This window comes from Planococcus citri, chromosome 4 (assembly GCF_950023065.1).
Source record: "Planococcus citri chromosome 4, ihPlaCitr1.1, whole genome shotgun sequence".
Lineage (NCBI taxonomy): Eukaryota > Metazoa > Arthropoda > Insecta > Hemiptera > Pseudococcidae > Planococcus > Planococcus citri.
This window is the reverse complement of record NC_088680.1, coordinates 21688990-21715118: the sequence shown is the minus strand read 5'-3', so window position 1 is coordinate 21715118 and position 26129 is coordinate 21688990. Positions and strand designations below refer to the sequence as shown.

Below are 26129 nucleotides of genomic sequence, written 5' to 3'. Positions count from 1 at the left end.
GAACTTAACTAAACGAGGCACGCTTTAATTTGTTGCATAATTTGAGTATGACCATTGACCAGTTTCATATCAAAGGCTGTAGGTGGATAAGTATGGTGAATTTGCCCCCGAGAGCTTCAGGGTTGATATTTGCATGGAAGGTGGGTACCCTTGAGCACCTTCCGTCAGGAAAGTTTCAGACCCCCAGACCCCCCCCCACTTTTCTGAAATTACAATTTAAAAAAATTTTTCAGCCCCATGTGAACCGATTTTTAAAATTTTTTAGAATGTTGTGAACATCTATAAGAGGTAGCCCCACAAAAATTTTCACCCCCCTCCCCCCATATTTTCCCCTCAAAATGGAATTTTTTTTAGCTTTGTTTACCCGTTTTAGCGATGACCATGATTCGACACAAGAATGGAAATAGCATTTTTAAGTGTGTTTTTGACCCCTAAAAAACATATATTTTTTTCAAAAAAAAATTTGAGGTGGGCCGTGGTCAAAAATTGAAAAAACTTACAGAGGGGGTAAACATGGATTCTGGGGTAAATTATTGTTTTTGGTAAACGAGGTGTCGTTTCCGTATGAATCGAACCCCCCGAACACGAATATGAAGTCCAATTCAATATTACCCCCATCCACACCTCTCCAGTGCCTCTGCCCCCGTCTCAATTTTTACTATTTTGAAAGTTGAGCTATTTTCATAATGTTGGTGTCATTTCCATATGACTCGAACACCCCAAACACGAATATGGAGTCCAATTTCATGCTACCCCCATCCACACCTCTCCAGTGCCTCTGCTCCCAACTCAATTTTCACTACGTTGAAAAGTTCAGATATTTTTATAACGTTGGTGTCGTTTCCCTGTGAATCGAACACCCCGAACATAATCAAAAATGAAGCCTGTAAAATTCCATGCTCTTCGATTTTGTTTTTTCATTGAACTCGTTTATTTTTAAAAAATCAAATCTTCAAAATTTTCATTTTTTTTTGTGGAAAAAAAGCTCAAATTTTAAGAAAAATTTAAACTTTTTGCATTTAAAAAATTAAAAGATGAACAAAATTTCAATGATGATTATATTTATTGGAAGATTCTTTTTTGAGATTGGTCAAACTGTTGATGAAGTTGAAAATTACCATTTTTTGTGGATTTTCAATTCAGTCTCTTTGGATTCAAATGGTAAAAAATATCCTGTTTTTGATTTTGTTTATTTTTGTATTAAAATTTGGAAGCTCCCCGCTCTTCATTTTCCAAATAATATTTAGATTTCATTTTAATAATAATTTATATTACAAGAGTGCATAAAAGAAGGGATCTTCATGGATTCTGTATAAAATTCTGAAACGTTTGCTTTCATGTTTTTCTACTCGTCGTGAAAAGTTGAATTTTCTTGAAAGTTTAACCTTTCAACTTTTAATTTTTAAAGTTTCGATTTGAATCTCCTCTTTATTATCATTTAAACCTTTGGAAATATTGCTCCAAATTTAGCTCATTTCGAGGACACGTGGTTTTTCTTTCACCAAGCTTGATCGTTTATGATACCCATTCGTGTTTCATCATAATGCATAAATCAAAGAAAACAAGCCAAAACCTTAAGCGATGTACTTGAATAATTACATTCGAGTGTATTTTAGATAATTAGGTTGATAAGAGAGAATTAAATACTTGAGAATTTTTATTGTGCTGTTGCACGTTGCTCGAAAAATATTCAACAGTCAGTTTCTTCTGTCACTCTGATATACGTGATCTAATTACTCTCATCCCATCTTATGAAAAGATTTCCTCATGTGGGCCACTAATTGAGCTACGAAACACTACTGAAAAATATGACGTAATGATTACTCAAGGTCAGATCTTCGATTTCTTCACTTTGTTCGCATATAAATTGAATATCCCTTTTATCGGGTTCAGGCCAACTCCACCATATCAATGGATGGTGAATAGAGTAGGAATGCCATATAATCCCAGTTATATGCCAAATTTGAGTTCAGGGTTTCCTCCTAGAATGAATTTTTGGCAAAGGGTGGTAAATTTTCTGGTAGAAGTAGACACGTACTTTATGTTCGATGTTTATTCGCACGAATATGGAAATGAAATGGCGAAGAAATTTTTTGGTCGTGTACCCAGATTGCAGGAATGGGTTAAGAATACAAGTTTGATGTTTTTTTATGTGCATTTTTCGTATTACTCGGCTAGGCCAATGGTGCCGAATAGTGTGGATGTTCATGGATTGCATATTGCGCAGAGTAAACCTGTATCTGAGGTAATTTATCGATGTATTTGAATAATTATTATATGCTTGGATTGCAGATAATTAGCAATTGCGTTGATTAGGAATAGTCATACACTTGAGAATTTATCTAGATATGAAATAGTGATTCGAATTTTGCTCATTGTGGCCTCCTAGGTAGTTATAGATTAATTCCATTTAGACAAGTAGGTACTCAGTTTACTTAGGGATAAAATGATAACAAGACGTGATTTATTAAATAACCAACACATTGTGAATTTCTTCGCGTTGATTAACACAAAAAAAGGAGAACTGTGATAAATTAATTTTTAATTTCAATGAAACGTTCACAAACTGCGCAGAAATTTTTCTTATACAGGAACAAACTTTTGAATGAAGCTCTTGGGAATACTTTTTGATAATTTTTGAGTAGCCTAGTTTTGATTTTTACATCTCTGCAGAACATGATTGAATCAGATCAGATCAAATCGGATGTGATCAGATCAAATTTCGATTAGATTGAATAGTTTCAGACCGGATCAGATCAATAAATAAGTTGAATTTGATTAGATTTGATCAAATCCTCACATTCTCTGGATGCAATTTGATCAGATCAGACTCAATCAGAATAGAGTTTTGATAAGAGTAGATTTGCTCAGACTTACTCAGATCTACCTGATAGAAAAAACACTCAAGATCTGATCAGATCCGGACATTCCTCGAATTCGATTTCAGATTTGACCAGACCAAACCAGACCTTATCAAATCAGAGTTTTGATCGGATAAGATCTCTTGGCTCTTGGCCCTTGGGTCCTGATGAGATTCAGTAAGGGAAACCTGATCAGATCTGATTGCGTCTGAACATTTTCTGAATTCGGTTTGATCTGATCAGATCTAATCAATTCACTGTTTTAATTGAATTAATACAATCATCTATTCAAGCTGGATCAAACCCAATAAGGAGAGGCATAATTAAATCTGATCAGATCCGGCCAGTCTTCAGATGTAATTTGATCAGACTCGATTCGATCAGAACAGAATTTTGATCAGAGTTCAGAGTACATCTGTTCAACCGACTCAGATTGAATAGAGGAATCTAATTAGATCTGATCAGATGGGGGTATTTTTCTGATTTAATTTCATCAAACCTGATCTAATCAGATCAGAGTTTTGACCGGATAACATCGGTTCAGATCAGATCAGATACAATGAGAGAGACCTGATTAGTTCTAATCTGATCTGAACACTCTCCAGATAAAACTCGATAAAATCAGCTTCAATCAATCAGCGTTTTGATTGGATTAATTTAGTTCAGGCCGGATCAGAGTAGATCTGTTCAGACCAGATCAGATCTAAATGGAGATTGTAGGTAATGGTTAAATCAGTTTCGTTAGATCTGTTCAAATCCGATCAGATCCAATGAGAGGAACGTGATTGAATCTGATTACAACAAGCCATTCTCCAGATCCAATTGAGCATATCGGATTTAATCAGAACAGAGTTTTGATCAGATTGGATCTGTCCATACATGATTATTTATCCAGTAGAGGAAACTTGATGATATCTGATCAGATCCGTATATTTCTGGAATTAAATTTGATCTTAGCAGAAGATCAAAACTATGATTGCATTTGATGCCAACTGTGCAAATCTGATCTGCAGATCTGATCTGATCCAGACTTTTTCCAAATCCAATTTGACCTGAAAACATAAATACTTATCAAATCTTACTCTTAGTTTTCATTGGATTAGATCTGTCCACAGTTGATTAGATGCAGTCGAGAAAACTTGATTAGATCTGATCAGATCTGTACATTTTTCTGGAATTGAATTTGATCTTAACAGATGATCAACAGTTTGATCGCATTTGATGGGTCAGATCTAATTGTGCAAATCTGATCAAATCTGATCCAGACTTTTCCAAATCCAATTTGATCTGAAAACATAGGTACTTAAATACATATCAGATCTTACTCTTGGTTTTGATTGGATTAGATCTGTCCACAGTTGATTAGATACAGTCGAGAAAACTTGATTAGATCTGATCAGATCTGTACATTTTTCTGGAATTGAATTTGATTTTAACAGATGATCAACAGTTTGATCGCATTTGATGGGTCAGATCTAATTGTACAAATCTGATCAGATCTGATCCAGACTTTTCCAAATCCAATTTGAACTGAAAACATAGGTACTTAAATACATATCAGATCTTACTCTTCGTTTTGATCGGATTAGATTAGATCTGATTAGATCCAAACTTTTTTTTTGATCTAATAATTTATAATCTGGCTAGATTCAATCAAATCATAGTTTTAATCGGATTAGACACCTACTTACATATGTTCCAACTTCCAACTGGATCAGATCCAATAGAGGGAAGCTGATTTGATCTGATCGGATCCGGTCCTACTTTGGCAGTTCGCTGCTAATATCGCGATTTTAAAAGTCGATCTGTTGGTGATCGTTTTTTCAATTTTTGAAAACTGTCAAGTTCAAATAATGTTCATTGACTCAATAAGAATTGTTTTCAAAATATGATCATCAATTTTTGTGTTTTGAGAAAGTTTGAGAAACCCTTCAGCCTTTTTATTTTAAGATTTTTTGAGTTTCATATTATTTTTTCCAATATTCTGGAGGCATGATAAAATCGATTGGAAAAAAATTATTCGTATTTATATGTCGACCTATTGCTGGTATTGTTGAAGTGGAAGGCAAATTTACATTAAAAATGGTGAACATTCTATTGATTTATATCTTGAGGAAGTTTGAGAAACCCTTCTTCTTTTTGATTTACTTACAATTTCTTTTGAGTTCCGTATTTTTCTAGAAGGTATTCTAGAGGCATTGAAAAACCATTTGGAAAAAAATTATGCCTCTGGCTGTAGTAAAACAGGCTGTTGGTTTTTTTTTTAGTGATTTTCTTCCTGGTATTTTAACACGAGTATTTATTGTATGTAGTATCGTGGCATGAGTAAGTATATGAACACTATGATGAAAGAAGATTACCATTTATAACCTATGTATACCTTTAGCTATGCATATTATTACGAGAACAAGTTTTACTAATGGATCTAACTTCTGGGGCTGATTAAATCTGACCAAGTAGGCATGCATTTATCTAGTCGCAAATGTAAGTACCTAGTATCGATCTTTGAACATTCTCAAAATGTTGGTGATTTCGTTACTAATTTCGTTGTTCGGTTCGTGTCGCGCGTATAAAATTTTAGGACTTTTTCCATATCCTGGCAGAAGTCATTTTACGGTCGTTGATACACTTTTAGTGGAGTTATCCAAACGAGGACATGAATTAACCGTGTATACGTGCTTTCCAAAGAATTACTCTTTGCCGAATTACAAAGACATCGACATTAGCGATTGTTTTCCTAGTGTACCATACGGCGATATCTTGAAAAATGCGGAAGATCTTAGTAGTGCTTTTTCCGATATACGCGATCTTCTTACCCTTATACCATCTTATGAGAAGATTTCCTCGTGTCAGCCAATTGTCGAGCTACGAAACACCGGTGAAAAATATGATCTCATGATAACTCAAACCCTGATCACAGATTTCTTCACATTGTTCGCATACAAATTGAATATACCATTTATTGGGTTCTTTCCTGATCCACCTTATCAATGGATGGCGACCAGAATGGGTATGCCGTATAATCCCAGTTACATGCCTCATTTAGGTTCCGGATTTACTCCAGAAATGAATTTTTGGCAAAGAGTGATGAATTTTTTGGTGGAAATTGATACTTATTTTATGTATAACGTTTATTCGTACGAGCGAGGAAATGAAATGGCGAAGAAATTTTTTGGTAGTGTGCCGAAATTACAAGATTGGGTTAAGAACACGAGTTTGATATTTTTCTACTTGCATTTTTCTTTTTATCGATCCAGACCAATTGTGCCTAATACTGTTGATGTGCATGGATTACATATTAAACAGAGCAACCCTCTAGAGAAGGTAATATAGGTGATCATTTTTTTTTTTTAGTGATGCAGTGAATAAGAAATAAAGTCAAAATGTAGCTTATATACTTGTAAACTGACAAAAAATTCCGAAAGTTCAAAGTTGAGCTTTTTTTGAAAGCTAAATTTTCAAAAATTTGCCAAATTTGGAGTCTATAACTTCTCAGGATTGATGAATTATGGCGTTTTGAAGGTAATTGAGAACACTTTTGAAAACATTTTCCAAAAATCCCATAAGTTCAAAGTTGAGCTTTTTTGAGAAAACTCAATTTTGGAAAATTTGCTAAATTTGGAGTCAATAATTTCTCATGATTGATACGTCGTGGCGTTTTGAAAATAATTGGGAAATTTTTTGAAAACATTAGGCAAAATCCCAAAAGTTCAAAGTTGAGCTTTTTTGAAAGCTCTATTTGCAAAAAATTTTCCACTGTTGGGGCCCATAATTTCTTGGGATTGATACATTGTGGTATTTTGAAGGTAATTGAGAACACATTTGAAAACATTAGCCAAAATCCCAAAAGTTCAAAGTTGAACTTTTTTGTGAAAGCTCAATTTTGAAAAATTTGCTAAATTTGGAGTCGATAATTTCTCATGATTGATATGTACATTGTGGCGTTTTGAAAATAATTGGGAACTTTTTTGAAAATATTGGCCAAAATCCCAAATGTTCAAAGTTGAGCTTTTTTGAAACCTCTATTTGCAAAAAAATTTCCATTGTTGGAGTCCATAATTTCTTGGCATTGATACATTGTGGTGTTTTGAAGGTAATTCAGAGCACATTTGAAAACATTTTCTAAAAATTCCAAAAGTTCAAAGTTGAGCTTTTTTTGTGAAAGCTCGATTTTGAAAAATTTGCTAAAGTTGGAGTCGATAATTTCTTATGATTGATAATATATTGTACATTGTGGCATTTGAAAGTAATTGGGAACTTTTTTGAAAACGTTGGCCAAAATCCCAAAAGCTCAAAGTTGAGCTTTTTTGAAAGCTCTATTTGCAAAAATTGTCTAATGTTGGAGTCCATAATTTCTTAGGATTGATACATTGTGGTGTTTTGAAGGTAATTGAGAGCACGCTTGAAAACATCTCCTAAAAAATCCAAAAGTTCAAAGTTGAGCTTTTTTTGTGAAAGCTTGATTTTGAAAAATTTGCTAAATTTGGAATCGATAATTTCTTATGATTGATATATGTATTGTACATTGTGCCTTTGTGCCGTTTTGACAATAATTGAGAACTTTTTTGAAAACATAGGCCAAAATCCCAAAAGCTCAAAGTTGAGCTTTTTTGAAAGCTCTATTTGCAAAAAAATCCAATGTTGGAGTCCATAATTTCTCGGGATTGATACATTGTGGTGTTTTGAAGGTAATTCAGAGCACATTTGAAAACATTGAATTAAAAACTCCAAAAGTTCAAAGTTGAGCTTTTTTGGGAAAGCTCAATTTTGAAAAAATTTGCCAGATTTGGAGACAATAATTTCTCATGATTGATACATTGTGGCGTTTTGAAGGTAATCGAGAGCACGTTTGAAAAATTTTTCCTACAATTCCAAAAGTTCAAAAGTTGAGCTTTTTTTGTGAAAGCTCAATTTTGAAAAATTTGCTAAATCCGGAGTCAATAATTTCTCATGATTGATACATTGTGGCCTTTTGACAATAATTGAGAGCTTTTTTGAAAACGTTTTCTAAAATCCCAAAAGTTCAATGTTGAGCTTTTTTTGAAAGCTCAATTTTGGAAAATTTGAAATTGAAGCACATAATTTTTCGTTTCCAACAATTCCAAAAGTTGAGCTTTTTTGTGAAAGCACAATTTTGAAAAATTTGCCAAATTCGGAGTCAATAATGTCTCATGATTGATACATTATGGTGTTTTGAAAATAATTGAGAACTTTTTTGAAAACGTTTTCTAAAATCCCAAAAGTTCAATGTTGAGCTTTTTTTGAAAGCTCAATTTTGGAAAATTTGAAATTGAAGCACATAATTTTTCGGGGTTGATCTATGATGGTGTTTTGACAGTAATTAAGATCCCTTTTGAAAATATTTTCAAAAAGTCCCAATAGTTCAAAGTTGAGCTTTTTTTGGAAGCTCAATTTTCGAAAATTTGCCAAATTTGGACTCCATGATTTCTTAGAATTGATACATTGTAGAGTATTGAAAAGAATTGGGAAATTTATTGAAAACATAAGCCAAAATCCCAAAAGTTCAAAGTTGAGCTTTTTTGAGAAGTCAATTTTCAAAAATTTGCCAAAGGAGTCTATAATTCCTACATTGTGGCGTTTTGAGGGTAATTGAGAGCACTTTTGAAAACAATAATTTTATAAAAATCCCCAAAGTTCAAAGGTGAGCTTTTTTTGAACGCTCAATTTTCAAAAAATTGTCATATTTTTGAGCTATAATTTAAAACTTTGAATCCATAAAGCTATAGTTTTTACACACTTTTCATGACAGGATTCGGAAAACCAATAAGGGGGCGTTGTGAGACCCCCGAAATTTTGGCCAAAATGCAAAAAAAAAAGTCAAATATCGTGTGATATATCGATTCATATGTTATCGAGATCGCTGAATAGAAATATCGACTTTATTTTTCAATTGGACCCCTCCAACACCCTCCATTGACCCCTTCAAATTTCCTGAAAATTGAAAAAATCGTGTGACATACGGTTTATTGGGGTTTCGGGGGCGTTGAAGACTAATATCAACTTATTTTTTTGGATTCAACCTCTCCTACACCTCCTTCCCTCGCACATTGTCTCCGATTTCCCAAAAATTGAAAAAAATCCCACGACACATGGTTTATTAGATTTTTGGATACCTACGCTGAATACGAATATTAACTTGGTTTTTTACTATTCGCCTCCTCCCAACGCCCCCAAGAAGCCACTACACTTTGCTAAAAATCAACGTAAGTCTTGTGGTTTGGGCTTTTTGTAAGCGTTAAATACGAATATCGGCTTGTTTTTTTTTTCGATTGAGCCTCCCTAACAACCCCATTGGTTACCAAAAATTGCTGAACATTGAAAAAAATCTTCAGTCAGGTTGTTTATCAAATTTTCAGTTTAAATTGCTAAAAAATACTCCAATTTTCTCGACTTCCTTGGTCGGCTGCTTTATCGCGATAGGAAAGCAGCTTTCTACAGTCTGATTTAAAACCAAAACAACCACTCTTTTCAAACATTACTTCATTAAGCACCTAACGAAGCGTCATAATTAAATTTCTTTATCAAAACGCACCGAGCAGATCGACTTATATGCGTCTTCGTCTCAGTTTGCGATAAACCGCTATCGAAAGTGAACGTATGTTGCGAGCAATATGTTCGAGATACTCGTGATTTTCATCTCGTCTCTCGTATTCGACCAAATTTATGGATCACAAATCGTCGGTTTATTTACAGTGCCGGCAAAAAGCCATCACGCGATTAACTACCGAATCATGGACGCATTATCCGAACGTGATCATAACGTAACCGTGTACACGATTTATTCTCGTCGTAATAAACCATCTCGCGAGAATTATCGCGAAATCGATATCTGGTCTTGTTTCGAGAAACGTCCACATTTCGAGAACGTCGCTGAAATGAAACACTTCTCCATGTTTCAGCAACTGAGCGTTGCTTATGAGATGATCCCCAAAGCTGCAGAGCTCCGAAGGTGTCAACCAATCGTTGATTTACTCGAAGGGTCCGATAAGTTCGATGTTTTATTTATTGAACCTTTCGATGCCGAGATTTTATCCGGAGTTGGGTATAAATTGCAAATACCCATAATTTACCTGTTTCCGAATGTCATGTTTCCCTGGCTTATGCATCGTGTTGGTGCTCCGATGAACCCTGGATATACAGCTGTGTTTCCTTTTTTGATGCACGATGTTCATAAGACTTTTATTAGTAGGTTGGTGAATGTGGTTCGATTTTCGGCGTCGATGATTGTGTATAAAATGTACCTGATGAGGGTGTGTGATCGTGAAAGTAGACTGTTTTTTGGCGAAGATTTCCCTTCGGTTGAAGAGGTCTCGAAGAATGTTAGTCTGGTTCTGAGTAATACTCATTTTACTTATAATCCATCTTTGGCTTATGGGCCCAATGTTGTGCAGATTGGTGGTGTTAATGTGCTGCCTGCCGAGAAATTGCCTGAGGTTGGTACCTCCTCGAATTACATGAAGGGCTTGTCGTTTTCAGGTTCAAATTACGTATTAATGAACAAATGAATTCTTGATCAATTTTTAACGAAACTTTTGACTTATTTGGTGACCTTCGGTTCCACAAATGTATCTATATTTTTATTTTGTGTGTTTTCCCACCTAATTTTGATGAAAATGTTTGAAATCATCAACAAAATGTTCTCTTGTGTTTGATCATGTTTCTTGAAGTATTATCACAATTTATAACTTTTTTCGTTATTTTTACTTTGTTACAGAATATTGAGAAATTCATCAACGAATCGAAACACGGAGTTGTATACTTCTGCATGGGATCTTTACTCAGAGGTGAAACATTCCCACCTGAAAAACGCGAGGCTTTCTTGTACGCTTTCTCAAAAATCCCTCAACGTGTGCTATGGAAATGGGAAGGTGACGTTTTGCCAGGAAAATCCGATAACATTATGATCTCCAAATGGATGCCACAAAGAGATATTTTAGGTAAGATATGATCGGTTATGAGATCTCCTATCTTGTAAAAAAATTTAATAAAAAAGTAGGTGGGTTGTATTTTTTTTTTTTTTTTTTAATTTTGGCCAACAAAAAGTAAGAAAACTGAAAAAGTAAGACTTTTATGCGAATTAAGGCTAGAAATAAACAAATCTTGTAGGATTTTGTCAAAAAAAAAAAAAAAAATAGACATTCTGACAATTCTTACAAAAAAATCAGGTTTTGAAATTTTGGCAAACGAAAAGTAAGATTTTTAGACAAAGTAGGATAAAAAATAATCACATTTGTTAGGGTTTTATCAAAAAAAAAAAAAAAAAACATCCTGATATTTTTTTTACAAAAGAAATCAGGTTTTGAAATTTTGGTAAACGAAAAGAAAGATTTTTAGGCAAATTACTCAAGGCAAGAAATAAATAGATCATCTGTTGGGATTTTGTCAAAAAAAAAGTAGACATTTTGACAATTTATTACAAAAGAAAACGGTTTGTTTGCAATTTTGTCAAAAAATTGTTTTTTACAATTTTTACAAAAAAGTAGGTATAATTTTATTTTAAATTTTAATGAAAAATTGATTTTTTGCAATTTTTACCACATAGTTTTTGGAAATTACAGGCATTGCTTGGCAATTTTGATGAAACATGACATAATGTGTTACTTTCTTTTTTTTTGAAATTTTTTCAAAGTTTTTTTGCCATTTTGGAAATCTAAAATTCAAGATTTTCAAGAAAATTATGGCAAGAAAAAACAAACCTTTTTAAGATTTTGGATAAAATTGGTATTTGTGGAATTTTTGATAAAAATGGATCTATTTTACAATTTTTGCAAGAAGGATTTTCTTTTGCAAAATTGACGATCAAAAAGTAAGCCTTTTAGTCAAATTATGAAAAGAAAAAATTTTGAGGATTTTGACAAAAAAATTGGACTGTCTGGAAATTTTAACCAAACACACAGATTGTTTCTGATAATTTTGACAAAACATGGATCTCTTTCACAATATTTTCACAAAAAAGTGAAACCTTTCACAATTTTTGTTTGTGATAGAAAGTGAGCTTACCTCATTTTTTTTTTTTTGAATTATGACAAAGAAAAAAACACATTTTTTTGCGACAGAAAAACCAAAAAATTTCTGGATATATTGAGACCAAAAAGAAATGGAGTTTCTGCAACTTTGTCAAAAAACCAATGCTTTTTTGCAGTTTTGATTAAAAAAAAAAAAAAAAAAAAACATACAGATTTTCTTGGCAATTTTGATTTTTTAAGAATGTTGACAACAAGCAGGACTTTCTGTGAGAAGTTTTACAAAAAAACTGATTAAATTTCCAATCGACATAATGTCGTTAGTTTTTTTCTAGAGTGCTTAGTTTTTGAGTTTTTCTCAAAAAACTAAAATTTCATGATATGTGCAAATTCATTTTTCTGAAAAGTGATCAATTTTTAAAAAATTTTCCATTTGGTAATAACCAATAAAAAATGCACTCCTTGTATCTATTTCTAACTGACAAACATTCAAAACAATCAAAACTATTTGTTAAAACTTTGTATGTACGAAATTTGCTCAAAAAAGGTGGAGTTTTAACAACTTGCAATGTTGTTGAGATTTTGAGTGAGGCCATTTGCGTTTTTTACAAATCAATTTTTTTTGGGATGTGACCTTTACTCCCAAGGTGCGATTTTATCTAATACTCAATTGAAAATTTATGAAGTAGGTAGGCATGTATTCGTATTTGTCTTTTTCATTTTTCAACAATTTTTTCAGAAAATTTGAATTTTATAGCTTAAGTATAATTATAAATTTTTGAAATATTTATTTTTTAATTAGGTACATGCTTTAATGACGTAATAATTCAAATTTTCAACTGTACCTACATTTTTTTCACTTTTTTTTTTAGGGGAATATTTATATGTTTCTGCATTATTTGTCTCAAGTGTAACTTATGAAAATTTGTCAATTTTTTTTTTTGTTGAAAAATAATGATTGTTTCATTTTGTGGTTTTTTTTCTGAATCATTTTCAAAATGTTTTGTCAACATTTCCCCGAATTTGCATCTAAAAGCATTAAATTATTATTAATTTCTTTCAAAAAGTAGGAGTAATTTTCGATTTTTTTCAATTAATTGACTTTTTTTGTTTCTTGGGCTCTTTTTTTTCTTTTTTTTTACGTTTACTCTTGAAGTATGCAGTTTTTTCAAGTACCTACACTTTTATTATAATGACATATTTACTTCCCCCCGCCCCTCCAAACCAAAGAAACATGTTCACCTCAAAAAGATACCTCGTATTTTATTTAAACATATTATGCATTATCATCAATCCTTATCCTTAGTCACTCATCTGTATTTTTTTTCATTTTTCAGCTCATCCTAATGTAAAACTTTTCATATCTCACGGAGGATTATTGGGTACGAGCGAAGCAGTATACGAAGGTGTACCAGTCTTGGGAATCCCTATTTTCGGTGACCAAAGAACCAATATCAAATCTCTAGAAGCGAACGGAGCCGGTGAACTCCTTGATTATAATGAAATATCCAAAGAAGTAGTTTTAGAAAAGATTCAAAGACTGTTGAACGACCCCAAGTAATTTTCTACCTATTTCCAAAGATAACGTACTAATTTTTTTTTGTTGACAAATTGAGATTAATTTGTGTTTTAATTTTTCACAGGTACAAAGAAAATGCAAAACTACTCTCGGACAGATATCGTGATCGTCCGATGTCTCCTTTAGACACTGCCGTTTACTGGACCGAATACGTAATTAGACATAAAGGAGCACCTCATCTAAGAACAGCTGCCGCAGATATGCCATGGTACCAGTATTTGCTCCTCGATGTGATAGCCTTCATTGTAGCCGTTTTAGTCGCCGGATTGTTGATCATTTATTATACCACCAAGTTTATTTTAAGAGCAATTTACGGATTAATTTGCGGTGGCGGCGCTAAGAAAGGTTCCTCGAAATCGGACAAAAAAAAGCGTAATTAAAGTCGTCGAATTAGGTTTGTTATCGTCACTATGGTGTAATGTAATATGTCACTGTGTTATTTTTTTTCTCTATGTGAAAATGTTTGTATGTTCGACGAACTTGTATACTATACGTAGTGTTTCTAAAATGTTGAAAAGTTTCGATGAGGTGTGATTTATGTAGTAATAATTATTACTTTGTTGTATATTTTCTCTTCTTGTGATTTAAAAATAAAAGTTATGTTATTTTTACCTATATTGTTTTGTATGAGTGATTTTAATAATTTTATACTGATCAGGTTTTAGGTAGGTATTTAATTTTTTTTCCATTAAATAGAGTTGAAAATTTAATAGTGAACTTGTGAAAATAATCACTCAATATTTTTCTACCTTGTCATGAAAAAATAATAGATTTATGGAAAATTTTCATTTTTATTGATTGCATTTTCGAATTCGTATATTAAAATTTGAAACATTTATTCTTGCTTCACCAATTTTTGAATGGAAAATTGCGTTGAAAGTTCACCTAAACTATGCAATTTTAATGCACTTGAATCATTGAAAAAAAAAATCGAAAAATTAGGGTTTAAAATTTTAAAATACCATACTTACCTGTACGATTATCAAGGTATCAAGAATCAATAAAATAAAATCGACATAATTATGTATTATAAAATTTCGATCATAAATATTGAACAATGCCAAAGAAATCTCACAAATATCGGCTCAATTTTGTAAAATATAAATTTCAAATCGAAACGATGCACGTAGCGCTCTCTGTTGAAAATTCAACTGACTACTAAGTCCAGTTTGAATTTTTAACCCGAAGACCTGCCAATACTTTATATTCTCCTAATACCAAAACGCGATTTTCTGCCCAAACTGATCCATTCTAGTTATTTCACCTTGTCGAATGGGTTGCCTACCACCAGTGAAATTAAGGCGAACCGTTTCTGCAAATCAGTTTTAAAGACCTGCTAATATCTTATATTCTCTTAATAACATATGCTGATTTTGGACACATTCTGAACGTATTTCGATAATTTCGCTTTGTCGAATGGGTTGCATAATTATTTTTTCATATAACATACATATTATAGACATTATTGGTATTACGTCACAATGAGGCATAATGGTTCTTGCTGTGCGCTGATTGGCTGGTTGGTTTGTGGCGCAAAATTACGTCTAATTAATCAAATATCTCAGTAATTACTGAGAATAATTAAAAAGTAATTAGATATTTGAAATCTACGCATCTGAAAACATACATGAGAAGTTCAAAAATGAATAAAGTGGAAATACTCGCGAAATAAATCGTTTATCAGTGTCGCGAATTGTGCTCTCTGTTTACAATGATAAAAACCAGAATTCCTAACACTGATAAACGATTTATTTCGCGAGAATTTCCACTTCATTCATTTTTGAACTTCTCATGCATGTTTTCAGATGCGTAGATTTCAAATATCTAATTACTTTTTAATTATTCTCAGTAATTACTGAGATATTTGATTAATTAGACGTAATTTTGCGCCAACTTGACTGATAATTTAATAACAAACCAACCAGCCAATCAGCGCACAGCAAGAACCATTATTCCTCATTGTGACGTAATACCAATAATGTCTATACGTATCATTACAACGTTGTTATTCGATGCAAAAACTGGAACATTCTGAGCGAGTAAATAAGAAGAGGAATGAATCTCTATCCGGGAGGTAATCTAAATTTTGGATACTCCCTAGGGAGATAATCTAAAATTTTGCGATTTGGCAACACTGCTATGTTTATACTATTTCGAAATAAGGCACAACGATGAACGATGATTTTTTGCATTACGATCGATTAACTAATGATTTTTTTAGTTGTTTAAAATGGAAACTTGTTCTTTTGAATTTACTGCTTCAGCCAGTGCTTCTTGAGATGTTTTTTAGATCAAAAGCTTTTACCAAATTCAATAAAAACTTTTATTTCCAGTTGAAAGTTATCCAGTAAAAATTTCAATCCGAAAGTAGTCTCTGGAAGGAAGATATTTCAAAAATTGTGGTTGTTTTATCTCCATGCCCTTACATAACAATCGGTTTTGGGCAAAATTGTCCAGCTTCGAAACATACCTATCTTCTCAATAAGTAGATCTAGGTTTCCTACTAAAAATGAAGGCTTCTAAATTTGATAAAAATTCTTCGCAACTTCATTGTTTCTAAAATTAGGTAATGAGATCATCATTATTTTCGCACTACGTGAGTATACAGTGGTACCGTGGTACTACAATGTACACACTTATAATATTGCATCAGCCATTCAAAAGTTTCTCATCTTGGCTCTTATCTGCTTGAAATTATCAGATAACTTTAGAGTAGGTACCTGAGTACTTATAGGTACACATGGGTGTCCATTATTATAAAAATTCAACGTTTTACTTGAAACAAATTTATAGTGGTGGACGAAATGTTGTATTCGGTTGTGTTATTGTTGTTGTGCGCGAATTTCGCGACATGCTACAAAATTCTTGGCGTTTTCCCATACCCTGTTAAAAGTCATTACGCAGTTATGGATCCATTTATGGTGGAATTAGCTCGCAAAGATCATAATGTAACCATTTACGATACATTTCCAAAATCATACAATATTCCCAATTATCACGAAATTGATATTTCAAGTTGTTTTAAAATTCCACCCATTGCGAAAGGTATCCAAGATATGAAGGGCACCTCCACGAATGGTTTTGATTCGGTTCATTTGTTCTTTCACTTTATGCCACCGTACGATGAAGTTACGAATTGTGGCCCATTGCTGAAATTGTGGAATACGACGGAAAAATACGACGTATTTATTACCGAAACTTACAACACGGATATTTTCTTGCTATACGGTGAAAAATTGAATATTCCTACAATTGGGTTCCATACCAATATGGCATTGCCTTGGCAATCTATACAGGTGGGATTTCCCGATACTCCATCCTATCTTCCGGTACAATATAGTGGTTATACTTCGAAAATGAATTTCCTCCAAAGGTTGCAAAATTTTTTAATCCATTGGTACGGTATCATCGCTTACAAATCAGAGTCCCAAAACAAATTCGATGAAATGGCTGCTGTTATTTTCGGCCCCTTTGTTTCGAAAATGGAAACTATCGCGAGGAAAGTCGATTTATTGTTTTTAAATTCACATTTCACGTATTACTCGCCAAGACCACTGGTGCCCAATGTCATCGAAATTGGAGGCTTGAATGTCGGAAATAGCAAACCGTTGCCTCAGGTAGGTGTTCATTTAAATATGTTGCTGTTCGCTTGATTTGAATTTGTCTGGAGCTTTCTGGGTCATTCCATGTCAATTCGACCAAAAAAAATGGGATTTTGAAAGTCATGTCTTTCGATTTTGCTCACATTTTTTTTTTTTACAATGTCCAAGTACTCACCCAACAAGTAAGAAATCCGCAATCAGTTTGATCACAGTTAAATTAGGGAGGGGCTTCTATTATTTTCACACTGCCTCGAGGTACTCAACTTCAGCAGCGCATATCTCCAAAACTATGATACTTTTGATCAAAACTGATTTCACAGTTCGAAAGGGCATTGAATTTTCAACTTTTTGAGTATTTTGAAATTTTCAAAAGTTGAAAGTTAAACTTTCAAACTGAAAGTGCAATTTCAAAATGGCGCTGTAAAGGGGTGTGTGGTGTAAGGATGCCTAAATAGAAATAGTTAGGCAAATACACTCGCATAAATTTGATGAACGTTTTCAAGGCTAAAATCGGGAGTGGGAAAATTGAGAACTTATGACGCTAGGTAGTTACCTACCTAGCTTCAGTATGTTTTAGATATTCGAATAATAAGAACGCGTATGTTCGAACGCTATTTTTCTTTTCTATTTTTTCTATTATAATTTTTATCATGTTGTAATTTGAACATTTACTCGAATTAAATTACTGAAATAAAATGATTTAATTGTTCGGTATTATTCGCGAGTGAATTATTTGCAATGAACATTTTTCATCTTTAGAATTTGAATATCAATCTATGGAGTGAGTACACTATTTCGGGCATACCGGCCAGGCTGAGGTAATTCCTCATGCCGTAGTTCCGGTCAGTATTTAGGTCTCATTCTAAATTGCTAGGGTACAATAGTCTAGGAAATAGACTTCGTCGTAACTTTCAAATTAGATAATCAAGGTATTGGTTTATTTTTTAAGTTCAAATTTAGATAATCCAGTTAGGGATTTTATTAGACCTAGTTCAACAAATTATAAATAATCTATCGATAGATTTAAAAGTAAGTATAACCAACTAATTCCTACTTGAGTAGTTAATTGATCGTAATTTATAATTACATAATCGAATTGTTTACTAGGACATAGTCCAAACTGTGGTAACATGATCATAGACTCTGTCTACTTTGTAAATAGTCATACTTCCCAAATTTTGGTATGAAATTATTTCGAATTAATTGATCAATTCGTTCGTGTATAATTTACCAAAAATGAATCGAATATCGAATAATTCGATTCGTTCGCGAATGATTCACGAAAAATTTATAGAATGAATGATTCATTGACGATTGAATTGATTAAGCAATAGGTTCGTCAATTCGTTCGTGAACAATTCACCAAAAATAAATTGAATAAATCGAGTCGTTCGCGAATGATTCACTAAAAATGATTCAATGAATCGAGTCATTCGCGAATAATTCATCAACAATATTCGTTCACGAATGATCTACTAACAATTGATAAATTCGTTCGCGAACAAGTCACTTATACGAATCGATTCGTTCGCCAGAGTCACTTTTACGAATCAATTCGTCCGCGAATGATTCACTAAAAATATTCAATTTGATCGCGAATGATTCATCAAAGATTGAGTAAATGAATCGATTCGTTCGCGAACGAGTCACTTATACGAATCTGTTCGTTCGCGAATGATTCATCAAAAATTGAGTGAATGAATCGATTCGTTCGCGAACGAGTCACTTATACGAATCGATTCGTTCGCGAACGAATCACTTATACGAATCAATTCGTTCGCAAATGATTCACCTAGTAATCAATCAATTTGTTCAATCGCCAATCGTTTGTAAATGATTCTATTCGATTGTAAACAGATCAATTGCTGTACAAGTGTTTCAAAAAAAGCGAATCAATTCGTTCGTGAAATATTTCTATTTATAGCGTGAGTGTTTTTTCCGTTATTTTTACACTGTTGCAGAATATTGAGAAATTCATCAACGAATCGAAACACGGAGTTGTATACTTCTGTATGGGATCTTTACTCAGAGGCGAAACGTTCCCACCAGAAAAACGCGAGGCTTTCTTGTACGCTTTCTCAAAAATCCCTCAACGTGTGCTGTGGAAATGGGAAGGTGACGTTTTGCCAGGAAAATCCGATAACATTATGATCTCCAAATGGATGCCACAAAGAGATGTTTTAGGTAAGATATGATCGGTTATGAGATCTCCTATCTTTGCTGTAAAAAAAATTGATAAAAAAAGTAGGTAGGGTTGTATTTTTTATTTTTTTTATTTTTTTAATTTTGGCAATTTTAGGCAAATTAAGATGAAAAATAAACACATCTTGTTAGAATTTTGTCAAAAATAAAAAAATAATAAAAAATAGACTATTATAATGACATATTTACCTACTCCCTCCCTTCCAGACAAAAAAAAACATGCTCACCTTAAATAGATACGATCACAAAATAAATAAATAAATTTGATTGAAAATGTGTAAATTAGTCAACCAAATTAACATATTTATGTACTTCTGCCTAAATTTAAAACAGCTGATAATTATGCGTATTTTATTTAAACATGTATTATGCATATCATCAATTTTCAGTCACTCATCTGTTTTGTTTTGTTTTTTTTTTTTTAAGCTCATCCTAATGTAAAACTGTTCATGTTTCACGGAGGATTATTGCGTACGAGCGAAGCAGTTAACGAAGGTGTACCAGTCTTAGGAATCCCTATTTTCGGTGACCAAAGAACCAATATCAAATCTCTAGAAGCGAACGGAGCCGGAGCGAAGTGGAAATTCGAGACTCATACCTACTGGCGAATTGTGAGCCATCTGCATATTTATTACCTAGGAACACCCACTAGATACTTTGTATATATGTGCGGCACTACATACCCGGACTATCACTACTAGAAAGATGTTCAGATTCAGACCGCGATATACATACATACCTATACAGTTAAATGTTCAATTAATTTAACGCTTATTATTGATGCTGTGATTCTTTATAAAGGTAGGTTACTAACATTCATCTACATAAGTCTGTATTTTACATACTTCATTGTGCACCCTTCTATTTTTTTCTCTTTTCTATGTTTAATTTTAAACTACCTACCTAGTGTACCAACACGTACAGGGTGCCCAGAAATATCGAGTACCCCAAAGAAAGTTTTTCATTAAAAATATAGGTTGGCAACGTGAAATAGATGCATATGATTGGTGGAATGTTATCTCTCCAGTCCAACAAACAATCATGTGCTATCATTATTATCATTCACTGTGACCAACCAAAGTATCTTAGTAGAAAACTTTTTTAGGGGTACTCGATATTTCTGGGCACCCTGTATGTACGAGTAGGTATTGTATGTAGGTATAAGTATAAACGGTTCGGCTGGATTGATGCGATTTCAAGGGGAGGGAGAGAAAATTTTGAACAATCTTATGCCATAATAGACTATTTTGTATTTTTTTTAAAACTACCTAGTAAAAAACTATCAATCGTGGTGAAAAAGATATTATAATATATGTAGTCGGTTACTAGTGCTCCTGTGGTAAAGTCGATAAAAACCAATCAACCATCGTCACCTCTTACTTGTTTTTTTTTTGGAGAATTAAAAAAATCCAAAAAATGAAAAGAGTTACCTTGGTAGCTCAAATGCATTTTTTTGGGCAATAGAATTTTTTGTCGCAAATTGATTCAAAATTTTCTCGCGAGGTGGAGAATGGTTTCAACACGACGAATTCATTTTCGGTGTCAGATTTTCGGCAAAGTGCACCCTTGACTCAGAAAAATCTCATTTTTGGGTTAAAAAAAATAAGCCAGAAAAGATATTATAAATTTTGCATATCCAATGACGTTTTCCAACTAATTCTAGATCGTTGAGCACGTACTTAAATGACGTTTTATCAACGTTCCTTTTTTTGTCTAATCCAGTCAAGTTATATCTAGGTATTTTCTTTATGTAGGTACATAAAGAGTATACACTACAGATGTGGGCAAAAGTCAGCTTGCAAATTTGTAAAAATTGAAATCGAATTTTTTCAAATTATTTTCAAAAAGAGGGTAGGTATCTACTATCTATAAGTCACTCTTTTGGCAAGTAATACGCTTATGCAATTAAAATACATTGTACTTTTGAACTTGATTCTTTATCTCAAATCACATTTACATATGTACTATTTACATATTACTAATATGTACCTACAAATAGTCAAAATAACGAAAAGGCACTGAAACGGAAAAGCCAATACTACTATAGAAAACGATTTACTTATCTAATTTGAAACGCTGTACTTATATCTAATTGTCTGCGTACGTCTTCTGAGAACAGAAATGATAATATTTCTTCAGAATTTTTCGCATAGGTAATTTAAAATGGTACACCTTAAAAAATATCTATAAAAAACTAATTTTTTCACAATTCTTCTCATCCAAATTGGTCAATATTTTTCTGCTCGGAATTGTACTTAAGTAATACATACTACCTATTTAATCATGATATAAAAAATGCTCAACTGCATAATCAACTTGAATTTAGACCTTTGTTACGTTTTTTCATTTTTTACAAATTTTCATCAAAGAAATTGAATCTTTGCAATTTTGGGAACCCCTACGAGTAGGTATGTAGAGGAAATTTTCACTTTTTTTTTTCAATATTTCATATCAAAATATGCTGTTTGAGTTTTTGGCAAATTTTTAAAAATTTCAAAAAAAGCTCCAAGTTTATGGACAATTTTTAAGCTCTTTCGTGAAATATAATTTTCTTTTGAACAAAGTTGAGCCATTCTGAATTAATCAATGAGGTACTTTTAATGCAACTCAAACACATCAACAACTGTGCCAGTTTTGAACCATTTTGGAGCCTCTTACGACTTTTTAATTTTCTGGACAAACATCATCTAATTCTGGAAGGGTAGAAACGAACTTTAGGACACGTGGTTAACTTGCTCGAAAACAAACTTGAATCTTTTTGGAGCCTTCGAAGAGCTTTCAAATTTCTCCAGAGACTTTAAATAACTCTATAAAGGCGATAAATGATTTTTAGGATCCATAACTTTGGTTGGTGCTTATTGGATACCCTTTCTACTATTTTAGCTAGTTATCATGGAATTTCAGGAGATGAGCCAGTTCAAAAAAGTGAATTTTTGACCAATTTCTAAATTTGGAAACTCTATGGAGGCTCCAAAAATATTAAATTTTGATTGTTTTCGAGTCGAATGATCGTGTAGGTAGTCTTACCAGAATGGTGTCACTGCATCAAGGTTAGGTGGGTACGTACAATTTTGGAACACGCTTTCATTTTTTTCAGGTCTTATCTCCATTTTTTTATATTTTTAAAATTTACTCCAACGTGCGCTTTCAAAAAAATCCCTGAATTTAGGTAAGAAGGTATATTCATTGAATTTAATGCTTGTATTCCGATTCTAAATAGTTGACCTTTGACTGCGAATATGGATTCGAGTACCATTGAAATCTCACCAGTTCCATTTGATCCCGAATTAGAAACGGCGAAAGGCAAAATGAAGAGGATTATTACTGCAGCATTTGGCGAAATTATGGTGGGGCCTAAACATGTTATGTTCACGAAACCATACGCTGAATGGGCCGATAAAATTCTCAATATGGATGTTCGTGAAGATGACGTATGGATTATTTCAGTTCCTAGAAGTGGTAAGCATTTTAGAACTTATTCAAGAATGATTTCTTCCAATTTATTTATCAAGTAGAATTATTATTGAAAAAAAACATCATTCAGGAAGTACATGGACCCAAGAAATGGTTTGGTTACTATGCAATAATTTAAATTACGTTGCTGCTAAAGAAAAAGATCTTCATAAACGGTTCATGTTTTTAGAGTAAGCCCCTTATACATATGTATGTTCATCAATCAATCAATCCATCAATCCATCATCGAGTTCTTGTGAATTTGTATAATAAAATTTTGGTTTCTGTGAATTGAAATTCTATTAGATTAGCTGCTATTACGGGACAATCACGATTTGGTAAAGAGTTTTGGACAGTCGATAAAGTGGCCAATGCCGAATCACCAAGATTTATAAAAACTCACATACCGTTTGAATTATTACCTAGGAAGTTGTGGACTGTAAAACCCAAGGTAGGTACCTACCTAAGTACTTTTACATATTGAAAATGCAATACCTAACTAAGTACAGGGTGTGCAGAAATATCGAGTAGGTACCCCCAAAAAAGTTTTAGTAAAGAACTTTCTTTAGCGTATGCGACTGAGCGAAAGTAGAATTTCTTATTCCCAGAATTTTCATTTCAGATGATTTATGTTTACCGTAATCCGAAAGATGTGGTCATCTCCCAATACCATTTCTACAGTATGATCGATGGATACGATGGAACATTTGAAGAATTTGCAGAGATATTCATTCGAGATAAATGTAAAAAAAATGAAATACCTACCTACTTATAGTTAGCTTAATTATGTGTCATTGGAGTCTTCTAATTCCTTTCTTCTGTCCTTATATTTTTTAATTATACTTCAGGTGTTTATACTCCATATTGGCCACACGTTCTTGATTTTTGGAGATTTCAGAAAACTCACAATGTGTTATTTTTAACATACGAAAAGATGAAAGAAGTAGGTCTACATTACCTAATGGATTTACTGATTGATGAATCATTATCAACAAATATTTAAAATTTCACTATACTAGTTTTTTTCCCCTGTAAAATATGGTTTTATAATTAAATTGTTTTATTCAGGATTTATTATCAGTGGTGCATAAAGTAACAGATTACTTAGAAACTAGCTTAACTTCGGAGCAAGCTATGGATCTGGCAGAGCATTTGGATTACAAAAATATGAAAAATAACTCAGCAGTTAATAAAGAAGAACAATTGACCCGGTTTGGAATCATTGATAAACGAGAGGATGCCAATTTTATTAGGAAAGGTTACAGTGGACAATGGAAGGAAAAAATGACACCAGAAATGATTGCCAGATTCGATAAATGGTCAAAAAAATACATCGCTGGGACTGATTTTGAATTCTATGAGTATCAATGACTCAATGAGTATTGATAATTGAAAAAACATTATGTATGTACCTACTTACTTTGTTGTAAAAAAATATATTGACTTATTTTACAGGGTTGTTGTAAATTTAGATTCTGAGAATGCGCAAATAAATGAAACACTTAGGTACATTTCAATAATCGAATTAAATTTATCTGTGTATTGAATTAAAATGGTTTCTGTTTCTGGTAACTTGAAATTTCTTCTGGCAATAATAAAATAATACTCTTCTAAATTAATATCTTCTGCATTGCCTTAGATTACCTACCTAGTTAGTTTGAAATTTGGCAGCAGCTTCAGGGCCAGAAGGGAGATCATGAACCCAGCAAGGTGGGAAAGACCTCTGGTGAAAATTGCATGTGCCAGTGCACCACTTAAGTATCTTACCTACTGAACACTCAGTCTACTAAAATCACTCAATAACTCACTGCTAACTGGATTTCTTTTGCTCAATTATCTTATCTGCTAAACGAAGGCACAGCGTTACTTCTTATTAGCAAAAAGAGTAAAATGCAAATTGCAGTGGGCTCTATAGGAGAAATAGTTACTTGTGTTATAGCAGGAGTAGACTCATTCTCAATATTTTGGCCAACTCAGAGGGTGAGTCATTTTCCAAAGAGGTCATTGGCTAGTTTTCACTTTTTAAATCTACTCAAAAAATGTTCTGTCAGAGGTGACTTTGAGAAAAAGTTGTGAGTAAAAGAATTGTGAGAACCAATTTTTGATAAATTGTACAAGATAAAATTCACTTATTTTTTGAAAAAATCATCAAATATAAGGAAATGTTCGAATCAATTTAAATAATGCCCATATAATCCATAGTACTCGAGTGTTTGAACAAAAAATGTTACGACAAATTGATTTCTTCAGAATTGAAGGAACAAGCTTGATTCAAAATTTTCAAATTTGGGATGCTTCAAGTTTTGAGGATTTTAAATTTTCAAATTGTGTACGCACCTTCAATTTGAAGATAGGAAATTTGTCATTATAATATTTTTTGTTCGTCCATTTTTGAGCGCTATAGGTGAAAGTTTGGATCATTTAAGTTGACTTCATCTACTCATTTGAATGGACGAACAAAAAAAGTTATTACGACAGATTGTTAAGCTTCAAAATTGAAGAGGCAAACACAATTTGAAAATTGAATATGTTCAAAATTCAAAGCACAACAAATTTGGAAATTTTGAATAAACTTTTTGCCTTCAATTTTGAAGATGGACAATTTGTCATAAAAACATAATTTTCTTTGTCCAAACTCGCCCCGGAGTACCTAATTCAACGAACAGATTTCAAAAGTTTTCATGCCAAGTTTGACTGAAAAATTGAAATTAAGCCCTGATTCTTTTGGGAACTAAGTAAGGATCCTCAGAGAATATCCCCAAAACGCTGATGTTCACTTCAAAAGTCAAATTTAAAGGTGTAACAAACGTAAAAAAAAAATACCAAATTGAGTTATTAAATTTTATTACCCAAAGTTCTTGGGATCCATAAAAAAAATTTCAACATCATTTTTTCTGTTTTGACAAAGATATGTTTTTTGCACCTGGAGTCATTCCAAAATTTTAGTCACGCTGACTTTTAAAAACTTGAAAAAAATTACTTAGTCATTTTAAATAAATATTCGAAAAAATTCAATTTATAATTCCAAACATTAAAAAAAGTTTAAATTTATTCAGTTGTCTTATTTTGACCTCTTTCTGACGTATTTCATGAAAAAGTTGATAAAAATTACACTCTTAGCAAAAAAAATTAAAATTCGTTTATTTTTTGAATGTTTTCGAATTTTGATTTTTTTGTGATGAGTTCATTTTATTGAGTGAAAGGGGTTTTTCAACTTTTTCAACGGGTACGTAAAAATAGGGGTCAAATGGGTCAACTTCACCAATCAAAACTTTTTTTCATGTTTTAAATCAAAAAATAGCATTTTTTCGCAAATTTTCAATTTTTTTAAAATCAACTTTACGACATAATGCCATCCTAATTTTTTAATATGTTGTTCAGCATGAGAAGTTGTTCATAATAGGTATATTTTTTTCAGAATTTTTGAGAATTGGAACGATATAAAAAC

The 26129-nt window shown here is 32.6% G+C and overlaps 2 protein-coding genes across 52 annotated transcripts in view; both read left to right on the top strand.

Moving 5' to 3' along the window:
* Nucleotides 1-19929, top strand: part of LOC135844663 (UDP-glycosyltransferase UGT5-like) — a 448533-nt gene extending 428604 nt beyond the window's left edge. For 47 of the 50 annotated variants that reach the window (XM_065362939.1, XM_065362930.1, XM_065362953.1 and 44 more), the window contains 3 exons: nucleotides 10597-10819; nucleotides 13183-13402; nucleotides 13489-14039. In XM_065362939.1, coding sequence (XP_065219011.1) covers nucleotides 10597-10819; nucleotides 13183-13402; nucleotides 13489-13804 — 759 coding nt within the window. In that variant the 3' untranslated portion in view covers nucleotides 13805-14039. Of the gene's footprint in view, nucleotides 1-5366; nucleotides 6186-9463; nucleotides 10316-10596; nucleotides 10820-13182; nucleotides 13403-13488; nucleotides 14040-19654 lie in introns of those variants that run through there. The other 3 variants (XM_065362974.1, XM_065362952.1, XM_065362977.1) reach the window with 3 other exon arrangements.
* Nucleotides 19702-24133, top strand: LOC135844668 (luciferin sulfotransferase-like). Of its 2 annotated transcripts, none has more exons than XM_065362982.1 (7): nucleotides 19702-19839; nucleotides 22449-22687; nucleotides 22773-22872; nucleotides 22988-23132; nucleotides 23304-23424; nucleotides 23530-23624; nucleotides 23750-24133. In XM_065362982.1, the coding sequence occupies exons 2-7, from the start codon at nucleotides 22468-22470 to the stop codon at nucleotides 24050-24052; spliced, it is 984 nt and encodes a 327-aa protein (XP_065219054.1). In that variant the 5' UTR covers nucleotides 19702-19839; nucleotides 22449-22467; the 3' UTR covers nucleotides 24053-24133. The 2 variants fall into 2 exon arrangements, with proteins under 2 accessions (XP_065219054.1, XP_065219053.1); XM_065362981.1 differs by lacking the exon at nucleotides 19702-19839 and adding an exon at nucleotides 19890-20029.
* Nucleotides 24134-26129: the final 1996 nt, after the last annotated feature.

Excerpts from the sequence above, each read along its gene's own strand:
- LOC135844668 (XM_065362982.1), top strand. The coding sequence starts at position 22,468 with ATGGATTCGAGTACCATTGAAATCTCACCAGTTCCATTTGATCCCGAA. Across the intron at positions 23,425-23,529 it reads GATATTCATTCGAGATAAAT|GTGTTTATACTCCATATTGG; the intron begins GTAAAAAAAATG and ends ATTATACTTCAG. Across the intron at positions 23,625-23,749 it reads CATACGAAAAGATGAAAGAA|GATTTATTATCAGTGGTGCA; the intron begins GTAGGTCTACAT and ends TGTTTTATTCAG.